Raw genomic sequence first — 25,009 nt, forward strand, 5'->3', positions numbered from 1 at the left:
CTTGATGTTCAAGAATATTACAGTGGGATGGGGGCATGGAGGTGGGCTAGCCCAGTCCCTTTCAAGTCACAGAAGAAATGGGGGAAAGTGTCATGGCCAAGGTCACATAGAGAAGGAAAAAAAAAACTGCTCGGACAAGGTCTCCCTACTCTATCTGGCTACAAGCCTGGGTCTCTTTTTGGATAATTTTGTAACTAGGGTTATGTTTTGTTTTGTTTTTTTGAATGGTTTATGGTTTTCTAAGGTGCTAACCAAGCAGCTTCTAGCACTAACATCTGACGGATCCAATTTTTGCTGTGGGTATATAGTGTGTCCTTTCACTGCTCTCAAATCTTCTCATTCTCTGGGTGGGGGACCTCACTGTACCCCCATCATGGTGCACATGGCAGCCATGTCTGCATGAGAGCAGGACTGTAGTACAGTGAGCTTGTTTGGAGTATCCCAAGGCCACTCCCCATCTGTGTGATAAAAAAGCATTCCTTTTTCTGTTTTTAAGGAAACCACCCCTCTCCCTGCTCAATCCAGAGAACCCGTTTCCCCAAATCTTTGATCTATGTTGGTGCCTGATCATATTTCTTATATTTTCTTTCCAGTGGTCTTGCCTTGGCTTTTCCTCTCTTCTCCCTCAGCTCCAGACTGCACACTGGACATCAGTGACACTTGGTTTTATGAGAGTCAGCAAGCACAAATTATTTTGCCAAATTTGGATCTCCTGCCTCCCTTCCCTTTCCCATGCCATCTCTCCCTTTTATTGCCAGGAGTGTGAGTTTATGGATATCCCAGGATCTTTCTTCCATACCAGCAAACAAGGCTGTGTAATTCTCCTGGGATAGTTGTGGATCAGGATACCTGGTGGTTTTCTTTTTATCCTGATTTTTTAAAAAGTTATGAGACACAAGCAAATCCCAACAAAAGGGCAGCCTTATATCAGAGACAACTTGGATAGATGGTATCTGACTGTGGAGTGTCTTTTCTCTGGGGGGAAAAATGCTCTGGTTCCATCAAAATATTCTTTCTCATGCCCAGAAAGCCTGCCTTTGAGAAAGTACTAAGAAATATGTGCAGGTTTACAAGTATGACTTCACCATCCACCTGCATATACTTAGTACGTTAGAATTTAGTTCATCTGAGTCTTGACTGGGAAAAAAGGCAGACACCCCCTAAGTTGCCTAAAAGGAGGGTAACCTGAAGGGACCCTAGTCCTCACTCAGAGCAAAGCATCACTTTGCTTTTCGCTCTTTTTTGGAGAGATCCTCCCACTGGGTCTGACCTTCCTCCCTCCCTGGATCCTCCCCTACCCCCACGCTCTCCACCCCCATGCTCTCGGCTCACTTCTCTCCCCACCAGTACTTTGTGCTCGTCCATCAGTGAGTGGGCCATTCTCTTCCCATTCAAGGAAAAGAGTTCAAGAGACCTGGGCTTTGTGAAATCTCAAAGAAATCCTGAGGCATCACTAAAATTAGAAATTACAATGTTGTGCTTAGCAGTGGGACAGAGCTATCTGACAGCACAAGGCTTTCAGAGCGGCAGAGGGACCAATTCATGTTTCCAGCTGATAAAAATGGAGCAAATGAACAACCCAGGGGGGTGGTACTGTGGGATGGTGGGGTCTCAGGAAACTTGGTGGGGGTGTTGGCTCAGCAGTTATACTGTGGATTAAAGGATGAAGACAGATAAGAATATGGAATTATGTCAGCTACACAGAGAGAAGCCACTAATGATTTTGACACACAGAGACAGACAGAGAAAGATATTTTTTGCTTCTCTTTAAGCATTTTAAGCAAGCTATCATCATCCCCATTTTCCAGATCAGAGGTAGAATAGAAGCCAGTCTTTGGCTGCCTTCCTATCAGAGAAGGAGCCATCAGGCATAACTCTCCCTTTCCTACACAGCAAAATCGACACCCACAAAAGCAGCATTCTTACAAGTATATGCAGACTCCTCACCCCCACCCCCATAGGCAAGAGAAGGGACTAAGAACAAAATCCAGAGTGTCAATTACTAGCTATGGAATCTTGCCATCTTGAAAACAAAAAAAAACTGGAGAAAATCCTTTAAAGCACCATACAGTGAAATCCATATCTGATGCTTAGGCAAGGTGCCACTTAAAAAATGACTTTTCTGCCCTTAGAATCGGTTATTTCCAACCAACTCTTTATCCATGAGGGGAACTCAATGCCATGTGGGGTTCTGGGCAGTAAGTCACGGAGAGGGGATTACCGGTGTCTGGAAAGGGATTTAACACGAGGAATGGCAACTCGAGTCAAGCTGAAGGCCAGTCATTATCATAGCAGGCAGTGTGTGTGGGGTATGGGTTGAGTTTCACTGTGAGGGACACATACATTGAATGGCTAGGGTGCAGAGTCCCAGAAAAATACCAAGAAATAATTGGTAGTTTTCCAGGTATCAGGATTAGTAATATATCTAGTTGAGCCATATGGAATTTGGAATTTTTGTAAATCAAAAATGGTCAAATGGCAACAATTTCACATGGTTCAATCTATCATTTGAATATTACTCAAAAGACACGTGAGTAAGGATGTTCTATTTCACATGAAGATTTCAAAGAATTTCTGTTGCCAAGATCTATTTTAAAGGTGGGGGGGCAGTGAAGCGCAGACTACAGTTAAAAATCAGGACTGGAAGATACCACAAGCTGGAATTCTCCCTGGGTTTTTCCATCTTCAGGATGGCACATAAATCCATGCTCCCCACGCATGCTCTTTAGAACCCTGACTTCAAGGGACACTAATGTTACTGAGAACAAATCATGTGAGATCTTGGAGCCAAATAATGTGAAACAGGCCTCTTCACTGCAGGATTTCTCAGAGACCATAAGATGCAAATGTCTATGACCAATTCCCAAAGGGGAGATACGTGTGTACATGGCATTTCCCAAAGGTACTTGACCCACACTTAATTCTCACCATACTCTCCACACTTTGACGTGCACATATCATTTGGAGATTTTGTTAAAATGTAGTTTCTGATTCAGTGGGCCGGGGACTCTGCATTGCTCACAAGCACCCAGGGGATGGTGATGCTGATGCCGCTGGTCCATGGACCCCACTTGGTGAGTAGGGCTCGGAGGGCTTTACCATCTCCCAAGGGACCATTCCCTGGCATCTGGGTGGGCCTGGCTCTGAACACGGGAGAAAGGCAGAAGAGTGTTTAGGGAAAAGGCAGCGCCTTGGCCTCACCTCCATAAACTCGGTGCTGGAGCCCACATGCTGCCTGAAGCACAGAAGGAAGTTCTCCTCCGTCGGTAGGATCTGCGCCAGCTGTGGGGGCCAGAGAGCAACAGAGACATTACGGAGGGCCCTGCCAGGAGAGTGGGCGAGTAGCCTTTCCTGTGGGGAGGATGGTTAAATGGCCAGTGGCAAGGCAGCGTGGGAGCTGCAGTTTGCTTTCTTTCTGAGATTCGTCCTTCAAAAGGGAAGAAGGATGTTCTGAGAAGTGCATCTGGGTCATTCCAGATCTTAAGAGTATGAGCAGCTGGAGGGACAGGAAACTGGTGCCACTTTAAAAGGCAAGTATCCAGTCTCAAAAGAATACTTAGTAGAGCATTCATTCCATCTATATAAAATTCTAAAAAATGCAACCTAATCCTAGCTTAGCGGTTGCCTAGGATAGGATGGCCCGCACCAGGTGGAGGAACATTTTGACAGTGATAGAAATGCCGTATCTTGATCGTGGGTGGCAATTACATGGTTGTACACAACTGCCTCAACTCACGGAATGGTACACTTCAAATCGATGCAGTTTATTGTATGTAAATTTTTACCTCAGCAAATCTGATTTTTAGAAAATGCAGATACCTTTGTTCAGCACACACTGCTGGCCATCCCCCAGTCCCCCACTTACTTGGCTCTGGGCTTCCCCTGGTCACGGGCACATTCTGATTGGGCTGAGTCAGCTAAATGTGCTCTTGTTTCTCTTGTCAGTGAGTGGCTTATGGGTAGGCATGTGATCTCGCTCTGCCCAGTGAAGTGTGAGGGGAGGTGTGCTAAGGGTACTTCTGGGAAAGGTTTCCTTGTACCTGTGAGGGGCCAAATGAGGTGGATCCTTTGTGGTTGTGTGTGGATGTGCTGCCTGGAACTGCTGCAGCCATCCTGCTTACCAGCCTGAGGATGAAGCTGTTTTGGGGGCAGAGAACAGAACCAAGAGAGGCAATGGGGAATCTGGGTGGCGCAGTTGGTTAAGCATCCAACGCGATCTCGTCTCAGGTCACGATCTCACAGTTCGTGAGTTCAAGCCCTGCATCGGGCTCTGTGCTGATGGTGTGGAGCCTGCTTGGGATTCTGTCTCTCCTTCTCTCTGCCACTGCCCCACTTTCTCTGTCTCTGTCTCTGTCTCTCAAATAAATGAACTAAAAAAAAAAAAAAAAAAAAGCAAAACCTGTTTGACAGGCTAGTTGTTTTAAAAAAAAAAAAAAAAAAGAACTGCAGAGAAGCAGGGCTGGGGACCTGGACTCCTTCATCCGGAGCCAACCTTTCCCATGGCTTTTCTCATTAGGACCCTCTCATAGTTTAAAGCAGGAGTCAGTAAACAATGACCCATGAACCAAGTCATTGGCTTTTCTCATTAGGACCCTCTCATAGTTTAAAGCAGGAGTCAGTAAACAATGACCCATGAACCAAGTCTGGCCCAATGCCTGTTTCTGTACATGAACATATACTGGAACATGGCCACGCCCATGTATTTACATATTGTCTATGGCTGCTTTTGTGCCACAGTGGCCGAATTGAAAGAATTGTAACAATGTATGGCCCACAAACCCTAAAACATTAACCATAATCTGGCTCTTTACAGAAAAAAGTCTGGTGACCCTTGGCTGAAGCCCATTTGAATCCAGATATTTTGAGACTTGCAGCTTTAGGAATCTGTGCCCTTGGTGCGTTTTCTAGATCCCCTTTAGCTTAGGCTGGTGGGCCATCCCTCATGATGTGAAGGATGACTGTAGTGGCTCATAGCTGTCCCCTGCAGGAGAGCTGTCCTCCACCAAACTGCCATTGCCCCAGTCACCCTTCCCCCCCCACACCGTCCCCCCCACAGGGGGAGGGAGCTGCCTGTACCAATGACTGACTGAAATGGGAGTACAAAGGGCCACCCCATGCTTTGCCTCAAGGTGAGACCAACTCTGTGGCACAATCTACACTGCAGAGCTCCCTGTGAGATCAGGCCACGACCAGGATCCAGCTGAGACCACATCCTAAGCTCTTTCCTCTGCCCTCTCCTGCTGCACTCTTCCCTTCTTTTGGGAGTTGTCTCTTAGTAAGTCCCATCGGCTTGACTCTCTGTCTCAGTCTCTACTTCCCGGGCACTGACCTAAGGCAGCTTCCCAACCAGTCCACCCTGGGAGGATCTATGCCCAGGTTCATGTGCTGCCATCATTATTCTTGACCTCTAGAACACAGGTCACCAGCTAACTGCCAGAGCTGTTCGGTTAGGCATGCACACACATGCGTATTTGTATGTGTAAGTATGTATGTATGAATGAACGTATGTGTGTGTATACATAAGTTGTTTCATTAAACAAGGAAGCCATTAAACGAGGTGGCCTTAATGCCTCAGTGGCCTTTGTGAGCAATCCAAAGCTGAAACAAGCAGCCAAAACAGCCAACTAGGCTTTCCCAAATAACCATTTAAGCTATAGCCAATCAAATAACTTCCTTGCCCTGCTCCCACTTCTTCTCTATAGAAGTCTTTCCCCGAGCTACTGTTGGTGGAGTGTTCCTAGCCACTTCTGGTTTGGTGCTGCCTCATTCGAATCAATTTTTGCTCAAATGAACTCTTTTTTTAAATTAAAAAAATAAAAAAAAATAATGTTTAAGAGAGAGACAGAGTGTGAGCAGGGGAGGGGCAGAGGGAGGGAGACATAGAATCCGAAGCAGGCTCCAGGCTCTGAGCCGTCAGCACAGAACCCAACGCAGGGCTCGAACCCACAAACCATGAGATTTTTGACCTGAGCCAAAGTCGTATGCTTAACCGATTGAGCCATCCAAGTACCCCATTCTTTACATTTTTAATAGGCCTCAGTTTATATTTTAACAATATATATCTGTGCATGTATAAATGTATGTGTGTATATATAAATATATAAATTATACCTGCTATATATGTAAATTATGTGTTGCAATAATTAATTGATTAAAAATTTTGCCTTTGGATGCCTTTAGGTGGGGCATGAACTCTCTTGTTCTCCAGTTGTCTCCCTCCTTTCTCTCTTAAGCTGGGCTCATCACACATTTGCAATAGCTGTGGGGACACTGAGAGCATTTAAGGTCTCCATCCCTGTCTTAAACCAGTGTTTGTTGCTTCTTTCCTCGTGAGACACAGAAAAAGTCCCACCTGTTCTCTTTGGTCAGCCTAAGTGTCGGAGGTGGGGTGGGGGCTCCCAGACCACCACCTCACTGCGAAGTCTAGAAAGGATGCTTGCCCACGGCACAGGACGCTCCCCTCCGCCTCCCCACCCCCACCCCCACCCCCCGCCACAGCTCTTAGCCTGGACAATAGGACTCACCTCTGCCATCTCGATTTTCCCATCCGAGTTCTTGTCATATTTCTGCATGAACTCCTTCATCTTCTCCCCAAAGTTGTCACTCTTTGACATCTGGAGGAAAACAAATGGGGCTGATTGTGCTGCCGGGCCCCATGCGAACCGTGGATCTCTCACCTGCTGGATGCAGCACCATTGCAAATCATTTTGTGCCCCAACTATGCAGGCACAGAACCAGGCTGGGCCAACGCCCTGAGTGGTCAGGGCTGCACTCTTCTCCTTGTCAAGGTCCCTCCAAATCTAAGTAGTCTCTTCTTTGAGGCTCAGTCACATGATGTTCAAAGAGGGACAGGACATATGCCCCTGTATCATGTAATTTGTGTAATTAAGCATGACCCTCCCTCTGCCTTTGAGATGGGATTAAACCACAGCTCTATCAGAAGGGTGAGGACTTATTCCCATCACTCAGATGTGAGAACTAAGGCCCCAACATTTTACCAAGGCAGCTTCTAATATAACCCAACTTATTCCAGTGCCCCCCAGTAGGTACTAAGCACTGCACCAAGCAAGGTGAATTGTGCGTTTTCTTCTTTCAGATCTAACAGCAATTCACGATATTTTTTACTCGGACTGTATCCCAGGAGGAATGTGAGGAGAAATTCTTCAGATAGCCAAGGTAATTTAAATCGTCCGTTAGATTATTGTGACCATTACAAAGGCAGAGAACTTCAAAAGCTTCTTAAGCCCATTGTTGCCTATCTTAAATCTAAGGCTCTCCGAAATTCTCAAATCTTACCCTGGTTTGGGTTCTGCAGATTTAATTATATGCATTAATGAGCTCTTCATCATCTCTAACCAATGGTGAATCTGCTTGGGCAGCTGATGCCTCTCGGCCTCTATGACAACTCTGGGTGCTCTGTGTGCTTCCTTGAACTGGGCCCAGGAGAATCCTACTAATTCTTCACTTTAGAGTCTTTTCTGTATCCCTTCAATTGCTTTCTACCTTTGGAACTGGCTTCAATTTATCACTATTTATTCAACAATATGTATTGCTTTACACTTACAAGTGTGCACAGAATGATCCGAGGCTCTTATCACAGACGTGGTCATCTGATTTAGCTTTAAAACAGCCTCAGTGAGGTGGGAGGCCTGTCCGTTTTACACACACATGGAGGCTGAGGTGAAGTGACTTCTCCCGAGGTCACCAGCTGGTGTAGCTAGAATTGGAACTTGTGGCTCTGGCTTCTAAGGCCAGTATTCCTTCTAGCATAGAACAGCTGCTCTGAATACCAGTCCTGGATGGTGTCAGTTGAGACTGTTGTTGACAGACTTGAGAATCACCCCTGATGGCTTCTGAGGAAGGGAATGACTAAGATTTCAGACTAGAAGCACTTCATAAAAACACATTCCTCCGCCTACCCCATGATCCCAGAATCTGTTTTGAAGCCTGTATTTTCTGTGCTCCAGGCTTCATTATCCTAGTAATGAGGGGTGATGGGAGAACAGTTGATAAACAAACCCATGAATCACCTCCATCGCCTAAGCCCATCGCCTGGACCTCCTCCTCACTGGGCGCTCTGTTGAATTCTGGACCAGGAGCTCTTTGCTGGGTTTGTGACTCATCTCCCAAACTGTGCCATGAAGACTTGCTAATAAGCAACGGATTGGCCAACAGACACACAGCAGGGGAAAGCAGAGAGACCGCCAAAGGACCAGTGGGACCTGGGGTAGGGAATGGATCTGATTATGTATATTTGAGAACTAGACGTGGGAACCACAACAGACTAGTTCCAACTACCTTAGCTTTTCAGTATTTCAGACAGTCCTCCAAAGGCCTTAGTGAATTTAATAGTGCCAGCTTGGTACTGTGGGAAATAATGACCCTGCCACTAAGGGGTGGGGACGCGATTTGGAGTTGCTTCAGGCAGGCTGAGAAAGGCAGTCTGACACCTCCATCAATGAGGCTGGTCAGTACTATCTGGTTCAGATACTGGTTTGGAGCAATCCTCTGTTTGCCCCTACATCCTTGCTGAGGATTCTAGACTGGTCTAGAACAGTGGTTCTCTAGTGGGGATTATTCTGTGCCCCCCGCAGGGACATTTGATAATGTCTGAAGGCAATTTTGATTGTCACAACTTGGAGGCGATGCTAGTGGCACCTCACAGGGAGAGACAGTGATACTTCTAAATATCCTACAATGCACAGGACAACCCCACCCTCCCAACAAAGAATTACCCAGCCCTGTCAATAGTACTGAAGCTGAGAAACTCTGGTCTAGAATAAAGACACTCAAAACCCCCGAGGCATCCAATCTTGAGTCACGATCCCTCTTAGAATCTTGGACTCTGGACTCTTCCTTAGGGGAAAATAAAGTTTTTATATACGCATACACAGACACAAAGCTTTGCAGTTTTTTGAGGGGATTCATTAACCGCTAGTATCCATTCATGAACACCCCTCAATCCCAGACACCCAAAGATATTGAAGCAAGGCTTTCTTTTCAAGGGATGATTCCAGTTAAAAAAAAAAAATCCTTACAAATAAAAGAAAAACTTGGAAGGTCAAAACCAGAGACATCAGGCCGGCTTAAGAGATACAGAACTTGGGACAGACAATGCTCAAAGCCATGGGCTAGATGATAGAAAAATCAAACAATGGAACAGAGTACTGGTCTTACCATTCCAGAGCCTTTTCTTGCCTTCTCCAGCTCTTGGAAAAAGTTTTCTAGCTCTTTACCTTCAATATACCCATTTCCTGTGAAGAAAGCAAAGGACAAAGCAATTGACCTCAGAGCTAAATAGTGAGACTGATGGGGGTGGGGGTGATGGGGAAGTGAGGGGCTTCGTGGAGAACTTCTCACTGGTCAACAAGCAGGTGTCTGGGTTAGCTTTGGACTGTGTAGTGTTAGGGATGTGGGTCCTGCCCTCAGGGTGTTTGCAACTGATACAGCTGCAAGATTAATAGCTGTGTATCTTTGGGGGTGTACATTCAGTAGTCGGAGAACACTGGGAGGGACCAGCATCTGGGCCAAGCCGGTAGAAGTGAGCAGAGCTGGGAACTGTCCGTAACTGGCTGGGCAAGCAGCAGGAGCTAGAATCCAACAGGGGACAAAAGGTATCAGCATCTGGGTTTGTCAGCAGGTGGTAGGCCCTGGTCACAAGGGTGAGTGAGGTCCGAGGCAGAATTTGGGTCTCTGGAGTAGGAGAATGTACTGAGTTGAAGAATGTTTCCACACTGGGTGCCTGGGGGGCTCAGTTAGTTAAGCATCTGACCTCGGCTCAGGTAATGATCTCACAGTTTGTGAATTCAAGTCCTGCTTTGGGTGAGCTGGAGCCCTGCATCGGGTGAGCATGAGCCCCACTTCAGGTAAAACACAAGTCCCACTTTGGGTGAGCCTTGCTTCTCTTTCTCCCTCTGTCTCTGTCTCTCTCTGTACCTTGTGGGATTCTCTCTCGAGCCCCTCTCTCTGCTCCTTGCTCACTTGTACCACCCCCCTCAAAAAAAAGTGTTCTCCCTGGGGAGCCTGGGTTGGTCAGTCAGTTAAGCATCTGACTTGAGCTCAGGTCATGATCTCATGGTTTGTAAGTTTGAGCCCCATGTCAGGCTCTGAGAGCATGGAGCCTGATTCAGATTCTGTGTTTCCCTCTCTCTCTGCCCCTCCCCTGCGTCTGTCTGTCTCTCTCTCTCTCTCAAAAGTAAATAAACATTAAAAAAAAAAGTGTTCTCCCCTCCCCTCAAATCCATGTCCAATTAAGATGAGGTCATACTAGATTAGGGTAGGCCCTAATCCAATGACTGGTGTCCTTATAGGAGGCCATGTGAAGACACAAAGAGACACACAGGGAAGAAGACTACGTAAAGACAGAGACAAAGACTGGAGTGATGTATCTCCAGGCTGAGGAATGCCATGGATTGCTGGTGACCACCAAGAGCTAGGAGACAGACATGGAAGGACTGTCTCTTAGAGCCTCTGGAAGGAAGCCATCCTGCCAACACCTTAATTTTGGACTTCCAGCCTCTGGAACTGTAAGGGGAAAAAAAATTCTGTTGTTTTAAGCCACCCAGTCTGTGGTACTTTGTTACAGCAGCTCCAGGAAACTAACACAGAGAGGAAAAGTGGGAGGAGAAAGGCAGGACATCTGTCCTTTGGGCTGGAGGCACCTTGGTCACCGGGATTACGTGTAGGGGAGACAACCCACTGCAAGGCAATGAGCGGACGCCATGAGGTCTGTGAGCACAGAGTAAAGCCCTGTTCTGCACTTATTACCTGCAGGACTGTGGAAAGGCATTTCACCTGCCTCATGTGCAAAATGAGTAATTACAATTAAATGGGATTTTGTATGTAAAGCCCATCATCCAACCCGCTGAGTGGACGGTAAATGCTGCTGTTGTTTGAGTTCAATTACTAGAACCTGTGTATAAGAATCTGGGTGAAAACTGCAATTATCAGCACCAGGTCCCAAGGTCAGGGCCTGACTTCTAAGATCAGGACAGGCGAGAGACCCTTTTTAGGCTCTCAAGTCTTGAATCCAGATAGCCCAGAGACCGGGTTAGCTGAGTCCATGGCCAAGGTCATTAGTCTCTGCTGTGATTGAGAGGAGGCATTTGTGGCTGGGAAATCAGGTCTAGGGCAGTGCTCCCCACACTCCTGCAAACTGGACTCTCCTGGGATTTAAAAAAAAATACATGGACATCTGGCTCCTACCCTCAGACATGCTGATGTCATTGGTTTGGGGTATGAACTAAGCACCATGATTTTTTCTGAAAAAAGCTTCCCAGATGATTTCCATGTGTAGTCATGTTTGGAAACCACTGGCCTAAAGTCAGGTTTCAAATCTGATCTAAAACAATTGAGCACGGTTCTTATAGAGAATAGTCAACTGGTAGCTTTTCTTCAAGGGCATTGGAATTACGAATGGCACAAAGAACATAAAAAAAGTATTTATCCTGGCCTTTGGGGATGGGGTGTGTGTGGGGAGGGTCTTTCTCCCCCTTAACTTCCCCCCTGCCCCCATCCCCTGAGAATTTCCATTCCCAGTAAATAACCAGAGAGGAGCCCTCTAGTGGAGAACACACCACAATAAACATTGCATGGAGAGAACAGGGGTGAGATAAATGATGTACTTTTGTCTGGGGTGGGGAGATGTGATTGTAATTAGGGTGTGGGGAAGGAAGACCTGAATTTCCTTTTTTCACAGAGCATACAGTGGTCATCGTTCTTGGGAGAGTTGGAATCTCATGAGTGTGCGTGTCTAATGGCTTGTGAGGCCAGCTGGAGAGGGAGAATGAGGCAAGGTCCAAGGGCTTTCTGGGCAAGAAGGCAGTCTAGTTGATGAGAACTCTGAGTTGAAGGAACAAGCAATTTTTCTCTTCCTCGGTACTCCTTGCAGTGGTCTGGCTATTCTCCCATTTCTGAGGCAGAAAGCTGAGATGAATTCTGGGCCCAGGCGCAGCTTCCAGAAGCCTGGGGCTGGGTTGGAGTGGGGCTCAGAGCTGGCACTGTGAGCACGTATTGGGGTTCAAACCGGCAGAGGCCCCAGAGGTGGGCCTCGAGGCGGGGTGGGACGGATGCCTGAAGGAGGGAGTGTGAGTCTGTTTTGTGAGTGTATTAGGAGGAGGTGGACGCGGACTTGGAGGGGTCAGCCCCAGACGCAGGAGAATGGATTTGAAGGAGCAGCTGCCATTGAGCTCTGAACAGCACCCCTCACCACCATTGCTCCTGCTTTGCATGGTGGCAGCAACGCACTGTCATTTCTCCGCTGGCTCCCGAACCTGCTGTGGAGGGGTGGGGCGGGGGTGGGGGCGGTCATTCGCACTTCTCGTGGAGGCACCCACACCCAGTTATCTTCCTGGCTCTACCACTCACCGGTTCACTCTGGGGTGTCGCCTCTCCGAACCTCAGTCTCCTCACCTATAAAATGGGGCTAATGAGGGTGCCTTCCTCACACGGTTGGCAGTGAAGACCCACGGGATAATAACACACAGAATGTGTTGGCCCACAATGAGCCTCCGAGATGCCAGTGGTCGTTAGCACCATGGCGGTGTTTCTGCTGGCTGCCCAGGCTGGGGAACACCTTGGCTTTGGGCTGCTTGCTTTGGCTAGTAAAGTTTGGGGTGCAGAGGGAGGCCGAAGCACGTGAGGCCAGCACTGAGCCATGTCCCACTGAGCAATCTGAACGGGAAGAAGAAAAGCATCAAGGTGCAGACCTGTGGGACCCGCCTTTTCCTTGGGGTTTCTCTGAAATTTACAAAGCATACATGTATTTGTGTTTGTTCTTGTTCTAGAAAAGTTTTAAGGTGGGTTAACAACCTTAAGAGCCAGATAATCAGCCAGCGCCTAGCCCAGCAGGAGAGGACGGACACTTGTGAATATCAGTTACTCCTTACAGATACAACACTTTTAATTGATCAAAGCACATCTGCTTCTCTCTTTGCTTCAGCAGATCATTTGAAGCCTCACTATGTGTAAGGTAGCCCTGTGTAGGTTACCATGTGGGGGTATGACGATGTACAAGATCTAGCTCCAGTCTTCCAAGCTGTCACAATCCTTTCAGACACACAGGATCACAACAGGGCAGAACAGAATCCTCTTCTTGTGACAAAGAAACTTGAGGCACAGAGAAGGTAAGCAATCTGTTCAGGAACACACAGCAAGGCAGGACCAGAATTGGAGTATCCTAATTCCTGATCTAGGTTTTACTCATTCATTCATTCACTCAACATTTATTGAGCATCCACTTTGTGCCTGCTGTATGCTAGGCACCGGGGATGTAAAAGTGAGGCAGACAAGGTCTGCTGTGATGGGGCTTATGTTCTAACTGGGTGGGGATAGGGAGGGGCAGACGGACAGCAAGGAGAAGGAATGATGAGGCAACAGAACAGAGATGGACCTGCCAGGGCTGCTTGATAGGGTGGGCAGGGAAGGCCTCTCTGAGAAGCCCCAGCTACTGGGCAGGGAGGACAAAGGGAGGCGTAAAATCGGACACAGAGAGGAGCCAGGATAGTGCCACGGTAGAAACCAGTCCTCTCCCTGGATCCACCTTGCACGGCGTGGGCAGCAGGACGGTCCCAGAGGCTGGCAAGCCCCTCTCACCCTGCTGAATATCCCACCACCGCTTCCTCTCTGTGCCCCCAGCAAAGGGACAAAAGGTGCTTCAATTCAACAAACATATATTGTCAGAGGTAAACAACAGCTCAACTTTGTGCCCGGTGCTCAGGGAGCTGTAGATAATTCTAGATGTGGGCTTGTTCCCAGGGAGCATTTAATAGTCTAGTGGGGTGAGGCAGCCAAACAAGAATGGCCAGGATCTACCAGCTGAAGGTGGAGGGAGAAGAGCAGAGATGGGGGGATAGGGAGGCAGGGGCTGTGGGCCTGGAAGGAGCATCCCCCATTTTTGGGGGGGGAAGGCCTTTGCTACTTGGTCTCCCTCAGAGCCGCCTCCGTCCATCACCCAGGCGGCAGCTACTGTCTGTCTGGTGTGGAGGATGGGCTGGCCAACATCCTTCCAGGGAGGACTTTAGCACTAGACAAATGTATTGCTTTTTCTATGACCCTCTTATCAGGGCATGGGGTGACCGGCCACCACAAAAATCTCAAAAATCTCAAAAATCTCATGTGGATGGGCATTGACAAGAATGTGGTTACCATAGCAACCGCTACTCCTCACCTTCCTATCAAACCACTTCCCGTGAATGTTAGGAAGGGGCTGGGTGGGAGTCAGGGACACTGCCTCTTTCCTTATTGTACTCTTGCTACCATTCTTCACCATCATGCCTCAATTTCCCCAAATTTATTTATTTATTTATTTATTTATTTATTTATTTATTTATTTATTTATTTTTAATGTTTATATCTGAGAGAGAGAGAGAGAGAGAGAGAGAGAGAGAGAGCACAAGCAGAGGAAGGGCAGAGAGAGAGGGAGACACAGAATCTGAAGCAGGCTCCAGGCTCTGAGCTGTCAGCACAGAGCTCGATGTGGGGCTTGAACTCCCGAACTGCGAGATCATGACCTGAACTGAAGTCGGATGCCTAACCTCAATTTCCCCAAATTTAAAGTGAGACAAAACTGTTTTACAATTAAGCTGATCACAGACACTGGAAAGCCTTGACCAAAGGTTGCTCTGCCCCATGCTGGAAAGAGGCCGACTTGTTTCTCACTGAGACTTGTGTGTACGTCCGGATTTTCTAAGACCTGAATAGGCAAGGGAAATTGGAGTAAGAGGTAACAGCCACCAGCTCTGTGGCTCTGAGCCTCAATTTCTTGATCTCTAAAATTGGTATAACTATGCATGCCCTTTCTACTTTATAGAGCTGTTGTAAGAGCCACACAAGGTAATGTTGCGAGAGCATTCTGGAAAATGTAAAATCTCATACAAATGGAAAGCATCATTTTTATACTCTGACTTCTGAACCAGTCCATGGCTGTAAACTCTTCAGCTCAGAGTTTAGAGCATTGGTGCTCAGCCCAGGCGGTGTATTAGAGTCACCTGGGAAGCTTTTAAAACAACACCATTGCCTGATTCTCCCCTCCCTCCCTCCCCCCCCCCCCCCCCCCCCGCCCCAAGCTTCTGATTTAATTGATGGGATGGGGACTTCTTGTGGGCATGTTTTCAAAGCTCTCTCCGTGATCTGAACGTGCAGTCAGGGTTAAGGACTGCTTCAGAGCAGTGAGTCTCAAATGTTAAGGTGTGCAAGAATTACCTGGGGATCTTATTAAAATGGAGAGTCCAATTTAGTAGGTCTGGAGTATAAGGGCCTGCTGTTCAAATTGTGGTCTGTGGAACAGTAGCATTGGAATTGCCTGGGAGCTTGTTAGAAATGCAGAATCCCAGGCACTATCCAAGACCCACTGAGGCGGAAGCATTCGGAGTGAGGTCCAGACATCTGTGTTTTAACAAGCCCTCCTACACACTCAAGTTTGAGAACTACTGGCCTAGACATGGGAGCAGTCTGTGTCTCTCTGTGATGCACAGGTTAGAGAAATTGAGGACAGGAGTTATGAAGTTTCAGACTCCTTGTTAAGAAAGTGTTCATGAGGCCAAGCCACTTGGTTGTTTGTCTGGGGTACACATTTATGGCAAGGCAAATAGCCCTGTACCTCCCAGCCTAAGCACCCTTTGAGACAGTCAAACATCACCCTTTGGGGGCTAGAAATTGGCTTCCTGAGATCCTGCCCTGATACTAATATTACTTTTCATGGTGTGAACCATTTACAAAGAAGGTCCTACTCCCCACCCCTGCTGGTTGGTCTTTAGGACTCGGCCAGGTAAGCAGACAGGTAAGGATGCTAGAGAGGGAAAGAGATGAGTCACAGCCTACAGCCTGGTGTCCTATTCATCCCAGGGACGACCTCTGTCCAAACCTGCATTTGTCTTGGCTTCTCTGTCAGTCACCTCAGTGACTTCTAGGGGTGAAAAAACACAGTGCAAACAGCTACTGGATGAATTTTCAGACACGACTTTGAATCTGTTTCTGGGCAGCGCCACTTTTGGAACAGTGGTTCTGGGGCTGGGCTGGGTCCCCTGAACCTGTGGACATCTGGCAGCCTAACGCTGGGCCGGTTCCCAGGCATGGGGGAGGCCAGAAGGATGGGCAGATTGGGCGAGAGAGGAGGGAGGACAGTAGAGAGCCAGGGAGGAGCAGGGGAGGGCCGAGGCCAGAGGCCCCAGATGGGCCTGGCTAGGCAAAGGAGGGCATGGGGTGCCATTGGCCAGGAAAGCCACCAGGGGAGAGGCACTGTTTTTGAAGAGCTTCGCGCCTGCTCTAGTAATTCTGGCTCCCCAGGTGTTAGAAGAGATTTCCCGGAGGGGTCTTCTAAGCCCTGGAAACCTCCCTCAGGGGCTCAGCGAGTGCAGCCACTGGAGTCTAGAGGGGAATAAACAGGGTGAGCGGGCAGGGACGGAGGCTCCCTGGGCTGGTGGCTGCCCTGGCGAGGCGGGCTCAAGTGTTTTGTTTGTCAAAACGGGTCTCAGGGCTGCCTCCTTGGGGAGCCCCAGTGCCTCCCTGGCTGGTGCAATCACCCCCCCGGAGGCAGGCTGCTGGGCCTGGGGCACACATGGAGGCCACCAGCACAGGGCCGCCCAGCACGCTGTGAACACTCCATACCAAAGGGCACTGTTAGCAAAGCATTTGGGGGTTTAGGGGTGAAGCAGAGCGGGGGACTGATTCCTAGGGCTTACTCCGGATGGGACAGGAGGCTACTCCCAAAGAACCCCACATCCTGCCATCACAAACCCCAAATCTATGCTCTGCTCTCCCAGATGGACACATGGACCTGACAGAGATTCGCTTGACGGGTAAAAGAAAGCCTCCCTCAGATAACTCTGAACTTGGCTCCCTGCACCAGATGCCTCTGACTTTTTGTGCCAAGAAGTGGTCGTTTTTATGAGTCCTATAGTCACCTCATGAATAGCACAGTTATAGTGCATTGTAAATGTTGTAGTATTTGTGTAAATAATATATACCGGATATTCTGTAACCCTGTTTGGGAAAAAAAAGTATCTTTTTTCACTGTTCCAGGAGCCTTCATGTAGTATTTCAGTGCGAGTGGCCCAGTCCTCTCTCTCCACCTGGGTGAGGCCCTATGGCTTAGCTCCCTGCAGGTCACAAACTTAGCAGTGACCCACACTCTGGCAGAGCCTGCCTGGGCGCTCGGGTTGGAGGGTGTTCGAGGTGCGTGTGTTTTAGGGATGTTTCTGTCACTCCCATTGGGTGGAGGAGGGCAGAGCAGGGAAGAAAGGGCAGGGCCTCCCTCTCCCTAATTTTCAAAGGTCTGCAGGCCCACACAGATAGGGAACACAGCTTCCTCTCTGCAAGAGGCTTTGAGAACCACCCCGTGTCACCAGGGCCACCTGGAGGCAGACGAATGCCCAGAAGAGTCTGGGCAGATTCCCACAACTGGAGATAAATAACTTTTTACATCTTTACTGTTTGGCAGATGAACACAAGAAACACAAGCTCTTATACAGTTTTCAAACATGACAGAAATTAACTTAGTAAAAGCAAATGCCTTTTAATTTTATCTCAGCCAGTCTGTAGAGAGAACCACTGTTCTCTATTGTCTATGTTATATTCTGTCAAGTATCTTTCAGCAATTTGCCTCATGAATAATGAAAATGGGGTCATACTATAATCATCCAGCTACCATTTAAAAAATCTTTCTTTTTACATGTTTAAAATGTTTATTTGTGTGTGTGTGTGTGTGTGTGTGAGAGAGAGAGAGAGAGAGAGAGAGAGAGAGAGAGTGGGGGAAGAGCAGAGAGAGAGGGAGACACAGAATCTGAAGCAGGTTCCAGGCTTTGAGTTGTCAGCACACAGCCTGACATGGGGCTCGAACTCACACACCATGAGATCATGATCTGAATCGAAGTTGGACGCCTTACCAACTGAGCCACCCAGGTGCCCCATAAAAAAAAAAATCTTAATAGTACATCTTGGACATTTTCCCACAGCAGTACAAAAGACCCACCTCACTCTGCTTGGTTGTATAATATTCTGCTCTAAAGACTGGCGCAATTCATTTTTCTCCTCACTAATGAAGCACATTCCCCCTCAAATTTTCAGTATTCCAAAGAACTCAGTAAGAGACTCCTCCTCATACCACTTTTTGCATAGGTACAAATGTACCTATGTCAGATAGATTCCTAGGGTGAGTGGGATTCTCTACTTGGATCTGGGATGTCTGCTGGCCTCTGGGAGAGAATCCATCTTATCCCTATGATTTCAGTTGCTTCTGAAAGCTAAGGTGTTTCCCTTTAGGGCCACACCTTGGTTCTCCATGGAAATTCCCACTGGCAGAACAGGAGGCTGGTGGCCCGTCTGATCAGAACCACTCAGCTGCTTGGATCTTGCAGAGTGAGGATATTCCTGACAAAGAAGTGAGCAGGTAACAACAGGGCAGTGGACTCAGATATACAGGGCCGTGGAAGGGTCACTCAGAGCATGGAAGTGGCATGTGGGCCTTACGGTGTGCTTGGCTACTGTCTTTCCTACCTCTGCCTTTGAGAGATGACATCTGAATCTCCCCCAAATGCGTGAACTGGGGTGACTGAGGAGGAAGGGTTCAGGGATGGTATAGGATATTCCTGGCCCCTGCCCCCCACCACCATTCCTTCCTTCCTCCACCATGAGACTGATGATGATTTTGAAAAGACTCTAACTCTTAGGGCAAAGTCACCAGGATGACTCTTTCTCCTGGTTAGGAATAGGCTGAGTTAGGGTCAGAGCCCCCCACGCCATCTCCACTCTCTTTGGCATTCAGCTTCTCCTAGGATCTCCTTGTCTTTGTTTCCTAGGGGGTCCAGGAGGAGTGGGGCAGTGGCTCCCTGCCCCTGGTGGCTGTGCCTAACTGGGCTCCAGGGACCTGTGAGCTGCAAAAGAGAGTCCTGCCAGAGCTCTTTAAGTTTGTGAGTGGCAGGGGAATCTGTATCAGGAAGAAACCCCCAGATGAAAATAGAAGCCAGAGTTAGTAAGCGGGGTGGTGGTGGGGGAGCAGATAGTGCAGGGAGCTACTGGGGTCTCCCCAGTAGCCTTTGGGTATGTGGGACAGGTAGGGTAAGGAAGGTATGGAGCAAGGCAGTCCACAGCCTAATAATTCTGGGTTCTTTAGTAGAATGCTAACTTGACCGTATCCTCATTTTTCTAAAGCACCTCTGAGCCATCTCTGGCATTTTAAGCCCTTTTGTCTTCTTTCTCTGTTAGGTCTGCAGCCCATTCTTGGGAATTCCCTGAGGCCATGAGCAGAGAGGGCAACGGGGTGTCTGGTGGACAAGGAACCAAGAAGCAAGCATTTAGCTCCCCTTTCATTTCGGAGGAGACAGCCAGAGGCACAGTGGCTTTGGGGGCCTTTCAAGACTATTGTGTCCAGTGCTACCTTAGCTATGCTCCAGCCCAGACAAGGACCCATTTCTGAGATTAAAGGAACTGTCCATCACCTCCAAGCCTGCGGATTGTGGAGGCTCTTCTGTGGGCAAATGAGAGGGCAACTTGTACCTATCATCATGGAAAAACCCCTCTTCCAACCCAAACGCATGTCCAAAAAGTAGGGCATAAACACTGGCCAGGAACCAGCCTCACTACTACCTTGCTATACAACCTCAGAGAACTCACCCATTGTGTCTGGTTCCTTGTCTGCACAAGGAGAACCACGACCTGCCCAGCAGCCTCACAGTGTGGGACTCAAGAAGGTGTGATTGTATATTGAACAGTACGAGGTCTCAGATAAATGTAAGGATTCGCCTGATTATTGGGAGTGCTATTGGCTGTCCCCCCGAGCGTAGGGGGGAAGTAGATCTATGGAGTCCTCTGTTTATTATAGCTGACTCATCTGGCAGGAGGCCGGTGGTGTAACCTTGGCCACTTGGTAACTTTCCTTGAATCCTGAAAGTCTCTGGTGCAGATAAACTGGCAGAAGCATCCTTAGGGAAGGTGCACGTCATCTGGAACACTAAGAGGCTGCACCTTACAGCCCTTTTCACCAAGGGAGTTTTATGGCACAAGCTGGGGATTGGAAGTACAACCCCTCCTTAGCCCCATTTTACAGATGTAACAGTCTACCCACCTCCTTCAGTAATTCACAGGCAGATCACTGTCCTAGCCCAGGTATTGCTCACCCAGTCCTTTGCTTGGCTCCAAGAAAACAAAACTTTACTAATGAGCATCCCTGGACATTAACCTTTGCCTCTCCAAGTGCTCTGGGCAGAGGGCCTCTGTTTTGTCATTTTCATGCTCTAGGGAGGTGAGGAAAGGAGGAGGGAAGAATTAAGTGAACCAGGGACTGATCCTCTCTCTGGTTCCCATCCCCCTCACTGTCAATCCCAGGATAAACACCCTGAGCCACCACCCTGCCAATGGTTTGAGATGCCAGAACATTTTGGATGCCAACCCCAGCCGGGAATTCAGAGAAGGGAATCAGATCACTTAATTTTTTTTTTGGAGTGGTGGAGAAAACATTTCTAGTGATATCAGAAGCTCCTGAAGGGGGGCCTCACTTTATGCCGGAGTCAGACCATTCATAGACTCTTAGAATGCCAGCACTGAGAGCCACCTCCAAAGGTCATTCAGTCCAGCCCTTGATTTCTGGGTAAGTCGATGTCTCAGTTGCATTTAAGATTGTGCCTCCCCCACAATCACCCAAAGCACCCAGGATTATCACCATGAGGGAATGTCAGGTTTGTACCTCACCCCTGCCCCCACCACACCTACTGCTGCTGTGTATGGGACCCATCTGCCCAGGGAGGATGGGAAATGGGCAAAGGAAGCCCAAGGGGTGTTCAGGGCCCCGATGTCACTCTCCACTCCCGCTCCCAGCCAATCACTCTGGGGAGGCCAGGGGTTTCCCTTCGGTATCCCCCAGCTCGCCTCAGCCTCCAGGACAGTGACGGGGGGGGGGGGGGAGGTGGGGGTAACCTAGTATTAAACAAAAGGGGAACCTCAAGAAAGAAACGAGTGGGCTTTTGAGACCTGTGGCTGCAGCAGCTGAAGGCAGGCCATTACCTTGAAGAGAAAGGCGGGGAAGGTAAGATGGCAGGGGGAATCATGGGGAGCCTTGCTGGCCCAGGCCTCCTCCCTGGGAAAGCTCCAACTTGCCCAGAATGAGGCTGCAGAAGCTGGTGGGCTCTCTGCCGTCTGTGTTAGGGAAGAAAAGTTGCTGACAGTTGTCACCAGAGCAGCCAGGTGTTTCCCAAACTCCAGACCCCGACCTCAGCAGGTTTTGCTGCCCAAACACCCCCAGGGACCAACGTACACCTGCCCGCATCAGCAAAGTCCCCTTCCCCTCCACCGCAGGCTCCCTGGGGGCCAATGGGCACAGAAGTTGAGAGATCTACTGACCGTCTGCGTCAAAGTGCTTCCAGATTTCCAGGAACTGGGACGCCGTCAGCTCGGCCAGGTGCAGGTAAGGGGGCTGCTGCTGCGGGCTAGCCATGGCGAGCGGCTCGGAGACCTCAGGCGCACAGCGCTGTCCCTGCGCCCGGCTCCGCTCCCGCACTCGGCCAGGTCCTGCGCTCCACGCTGCCTTTATATACAGTCCGGAGGCTGCGCCCGCGCCCGGCCGCCAGCAGGGGGCGCGCGCGCTCAGAGAATCAGCCCGGGTCTCGGCGGGCGGCGGCCGCGCAGCGGTTCGGCCTGTGGGCGCGCGGCGCGGGGAGCGCCGGGGACGCGCACGTGGGCGCTGAGACCGCTCGCCGCCAGGCCAGGGAAGCAGGGGCCCTTCGGTGCAAAGAGCGGGGAGAGGCTGCTCTTGCCTCTCTCTGACCTTCTTCAGTACAGCTACCAGGTATTGTTACTAGCAGTAGCAATAGTGATAAGGGTAGTAGCTGCAGCACCACTAATAGTAATAATAATGTAAGCTTGACAAATAGCATCTGCTCTTCACGGTTCACTGGGTGTCTCTCATGCCTGCTCCCGTCTGACCCTTACACAACAGGAAGAACAGGGACCAATTTTCTGAGGAGGGGACTTGAGACTTCAAATGACTGTTACATGACTTGTACAGCAAAGAGGGGCCCGAGCTAGAATTTGAACCCAGCTCTTTCCCCACACTCTCATGGTCCCTAAATGGGGCCCATATTGGGGAGAAGCCAAGGATTTTCAAGGCTCTGGAGGTAGGGGAGCGGCTGGAGTCAGGGACACCCAGGGAAGATCCAGATGGAGTGGAGGAGGGGCTTCCACTGTCCCCCTGGGGTCTTGCTTGTTGCCCTCCCCAAGTCCCTCTGTGCCCTGGTTACCTGCCTCCTCCTGGACAGGCTCTGGGGGCTTCTAGACAGTTCTTCAAGGAGTGGCAGAACTACCTCCTGGTGCTGGGTCTTAACCGCACCCACCTAAGGACATGATGGGAATTTGCCTAGGTCAGTGGGCAGAGAATATCCATTGCTGACCTAGGAATGTTCTGTGCTGGTCTCAGAGAAAACAGAAGCAGCTGCTGAGGGCAGAGTCCTGAGAACAGCAGATAGGACTCCCCAAGCTGGGCACTAGGCTCCCTCCCCACTCTCTCCAGTAGCCTGAGCTCCTGAGCCCCCAGGCCTGTGCACCCATTACCCCTGGAGCAGCTGCTAGTCCCTCCTTTCTCCCCTCTCCTGCTGAGCGACTGAGAAATGGATTGATGCTCATTAACACGTACTAATGAGTGTTAGCTGAACTGCCTTCCGAAGGGAGAGCGAAAGAGAAGGAGCTAAGTGAGAATCAAAAGGAGGTCGCTGGGGCAGAGGAGCCAGGAGGAGACTGAGGGGGGAAGGTTGTCCCTTGGAGGGAGGGACAAGCCTAGAGCGAGACTGAAGGAGAAATACAGAGTGAAGGTTCCCACACCACTTGATTTTGCTCAGAGCAAATGTGTTCAGAGTTTCTTGCAGGAGCAGACTGGGAGAGAGGAATCAGAAAAACCCAGATTTTGAGGACTGTATGCATTCCCCTCGCCTTTGTGCCACAGGAGAGTCCTGAGCTGAGAAATTCACCAAAGCCCGTGGGTCTCTTTTGTACTGCCCCCGGGAGGCAGGATTGTTCAGTGGTTAAGAGCAGACACTCTAGAATCTGGGTGCCCAGGGTTTGAATCCTAGAGTAAGCTGTGTGACCTTGGGCAAATTATGTAACCTATCTGTGTCTCAAATTTTCTCTTCTGCAAAATGGGAATGTGAGTATTTACTTCTTAGAATTGCTCTGAGATTTAAATGACTTGATGTTCCCACTGCCCTTCATGGAGCCAGAGATCAGCTGTGATTAGCTTGGCAAGATATTCTTTGGCCAGCATCCATCTTCTGGAGTAGTGAACGGCTCCTGAAGGGGCTAACCCCAGAGGGAGGCCAAGGGGAAGGCTAAGCAGGAGCTCTTCACTGTGCTGTACAGCCCTACAGGGGCCAGGCTCAGCCCCTTCCAGCTTTGATGCTGTCACTTGGGCTCCTCTGTCTCACCTCTTGCTCCTCCCCTTTCCCAGATGTGTGGGGTCAGAGAACTCATCCCTGGTACCTCCTTGTTGCTTTGGTTTTCCTGGTGAGGAAGAGAGAGTGGATCTCCTGCTTTGTACTTTTCAGAGCTGCTTAGATGGGGGTTGGCTATGAGGGGGGTACTTTGGCTTGATGTGGGAGGTCCTGGGTATGACTGTAGTGTGGCCCTGGTGACCTCCAGCTCTGCATTGGGACAGCCTGCATCGTTCATTTTAGATGCATGGTTAGAGTCTTTCTGAGAGGCCCATTCCTGGGCCATCTCAGACAGAGAGGGCTGTAAAACCCAAGCAAGTCCCTTTGTCCTTTGTCCCCAGCCAAGTACTGCAGGAGCAGTCATGTTTAGGACTTATAAGCTCTGCTCTGGGGTCAGAAAGCTGTGGGGTCAAACCCACTTTGAGGGCCTTGAGCAGGCCATTTAACCTCTTTGAACCTTAGGAAAAATAGAGGTAATAAAAGTGATACTGGCCACACAAAGTCAGCGTAAAGACCAAAAATAATGTAGTCAAGGCATTAGCTAGCAAGAATCCTGGTGGTGGTATGTGCTTAATTAGAAGGTAGTTATTATATTAACATAGGGTGTCGGGAGGAATTTTTCTTGTTCTGAAAAGGGGCTAAGTACCCCACTTGTAAAGTTACCCCACAGAATCCAGGCACCTCCTGTCTGCTGGACTCGCTAAGCCTGTCCTTCACTTCCACCCAAGGCCATGGGCTGTTCGAAGACAAGGCTGTGGGATGAGGGGGCTTGTGGGCGGAGCCTTAGCCTTTGGGCACTGCAGCATTTGTGGCTCCTCTGGGGCCAAGTGTTTTTGGGGGGTCTTCAGAAGACCTCTCCAGGTCATGGGGGGACGTCTGCAGTAAGAGGATGCTGGCATGCCCAGCTGGTCCCGGAGTAGAATTCTGGAGCCTGGGACCCATGTGAAGACAGAAGCGGTGCCGTTTTTGACTCAGGGTTGTCTGAAGGCCCGCACTGTCCTGTCCTGTGCCTGGAAGGATTGCACCCCATTCCTGTTTTGTGCAGCCTTTGGAGGGTGCTGTGCCTCCTGAGAAAGGTGCATGGAGTTTAAGGAAGGAGCAGAAGCCAGATACCTGCCGGTTAGTCCTTGGTGTTGAAGGAAGTCAGGGCGGAGCTGAAGGCCGCTCTAGGAAAAGCTTCTTTCTACTGTGCTAGACCCTCTGACTCCCCAGACACCAGCAGCAGTAGCTGTTCCAGCACACGGGGACCAGATGGGTGAGGAGAGTTCCTCCCCAACTTCTCTGGGCAAGGAGATGTTTCAGAGCACCCCCTCCTCACCACGTCATGCTTAGCCCAGGCGGAGCCAAAGCCCTCATCCAGTCTGCATTGGGGAAGATGGGAAGCTTTGAATCGGAGAAGACTGGAGTTTTAGGCTAGACTGGACCACGTTTATGTAACTGAACTTGAGCAGAAAACCATGAACTCAGAACAGGAGATCGCTAAGGGTTGGGGAAGAGAGATTCGAGGAGCGTGTTAGAAAGCAGTGATGATGCTTATATCTCAATGAATTGAGACTCTTGTAATTCATTTTAGATGTCTGAGGTTTTGCTACTTTAGATGC

The 25,009-nt window shown here is 49.4% G+C and overlaps 1 protein-coding gene and 1 long non-coding RNA gene across 2 annotated transcripts in view; one reads left to right on the top strand and one right to left on the bottom strand.

The window, feature by feature from the left end:
• Positions 1 to 21,497, bottom strand: part of CALB2 (calbindin 2) — a 28,985-nt gene extending 7,488 nt beyond the window's left edge. The window contains exons 1-4 of the mRNA XM_043599617.1: positions 21,331 to 21,497; positions 9,178 to 9,254; positions 6,525 to 6,614; positions 3,202 to 3,282 (exon numbers count right to left, since the gene is read on the bottom strand). Of these exons, the coding sequence (XP_043455552.1) occupies positions 3,202 to 3,282; positions 6,525 to 6,614; positions 9,178 to 9,254; positions 21,331 to 21,424 (342 nt within the window). The 5' untranslated portion in view covers positions 21,425 to 21,497. The remainder of the gene's footprint in view (positions 1 to 3,201; positions 3,283 to 6,524; positions 6,615 to 9,177; positions 9,255 to 21,330) is intronic.
• Positions 6,622 to 19,742, top strand: LOC122494435. Its single transcript, XR_006300168.1, has 2 exons — positions 6,622 to 7,176; positions 19,201 to 19,742. It is a non-coding gene; the product is annotated as an uncharacterized LOC122494435 (long non-coding RNA).
• Positions 21,498 to 25,009: the final 3,512 nt, after the last annotated feature.

The sequence above is a fragment of the Prionailurus bengalensis genome, chromosome E2 (genome assembly GCF_016509475.1).
Source record: "Prionailurus bengalensis isolate Pbe53 chromosome E2, Fcat_Pben_1.1_paternal_pri, whole genome shotgun sequence".
NCBI lineage: Eukaryota > Metazoa > Chordata > Mammalia > Carnivora > Felidae > Prionailurus > Prionailurus bengalensis.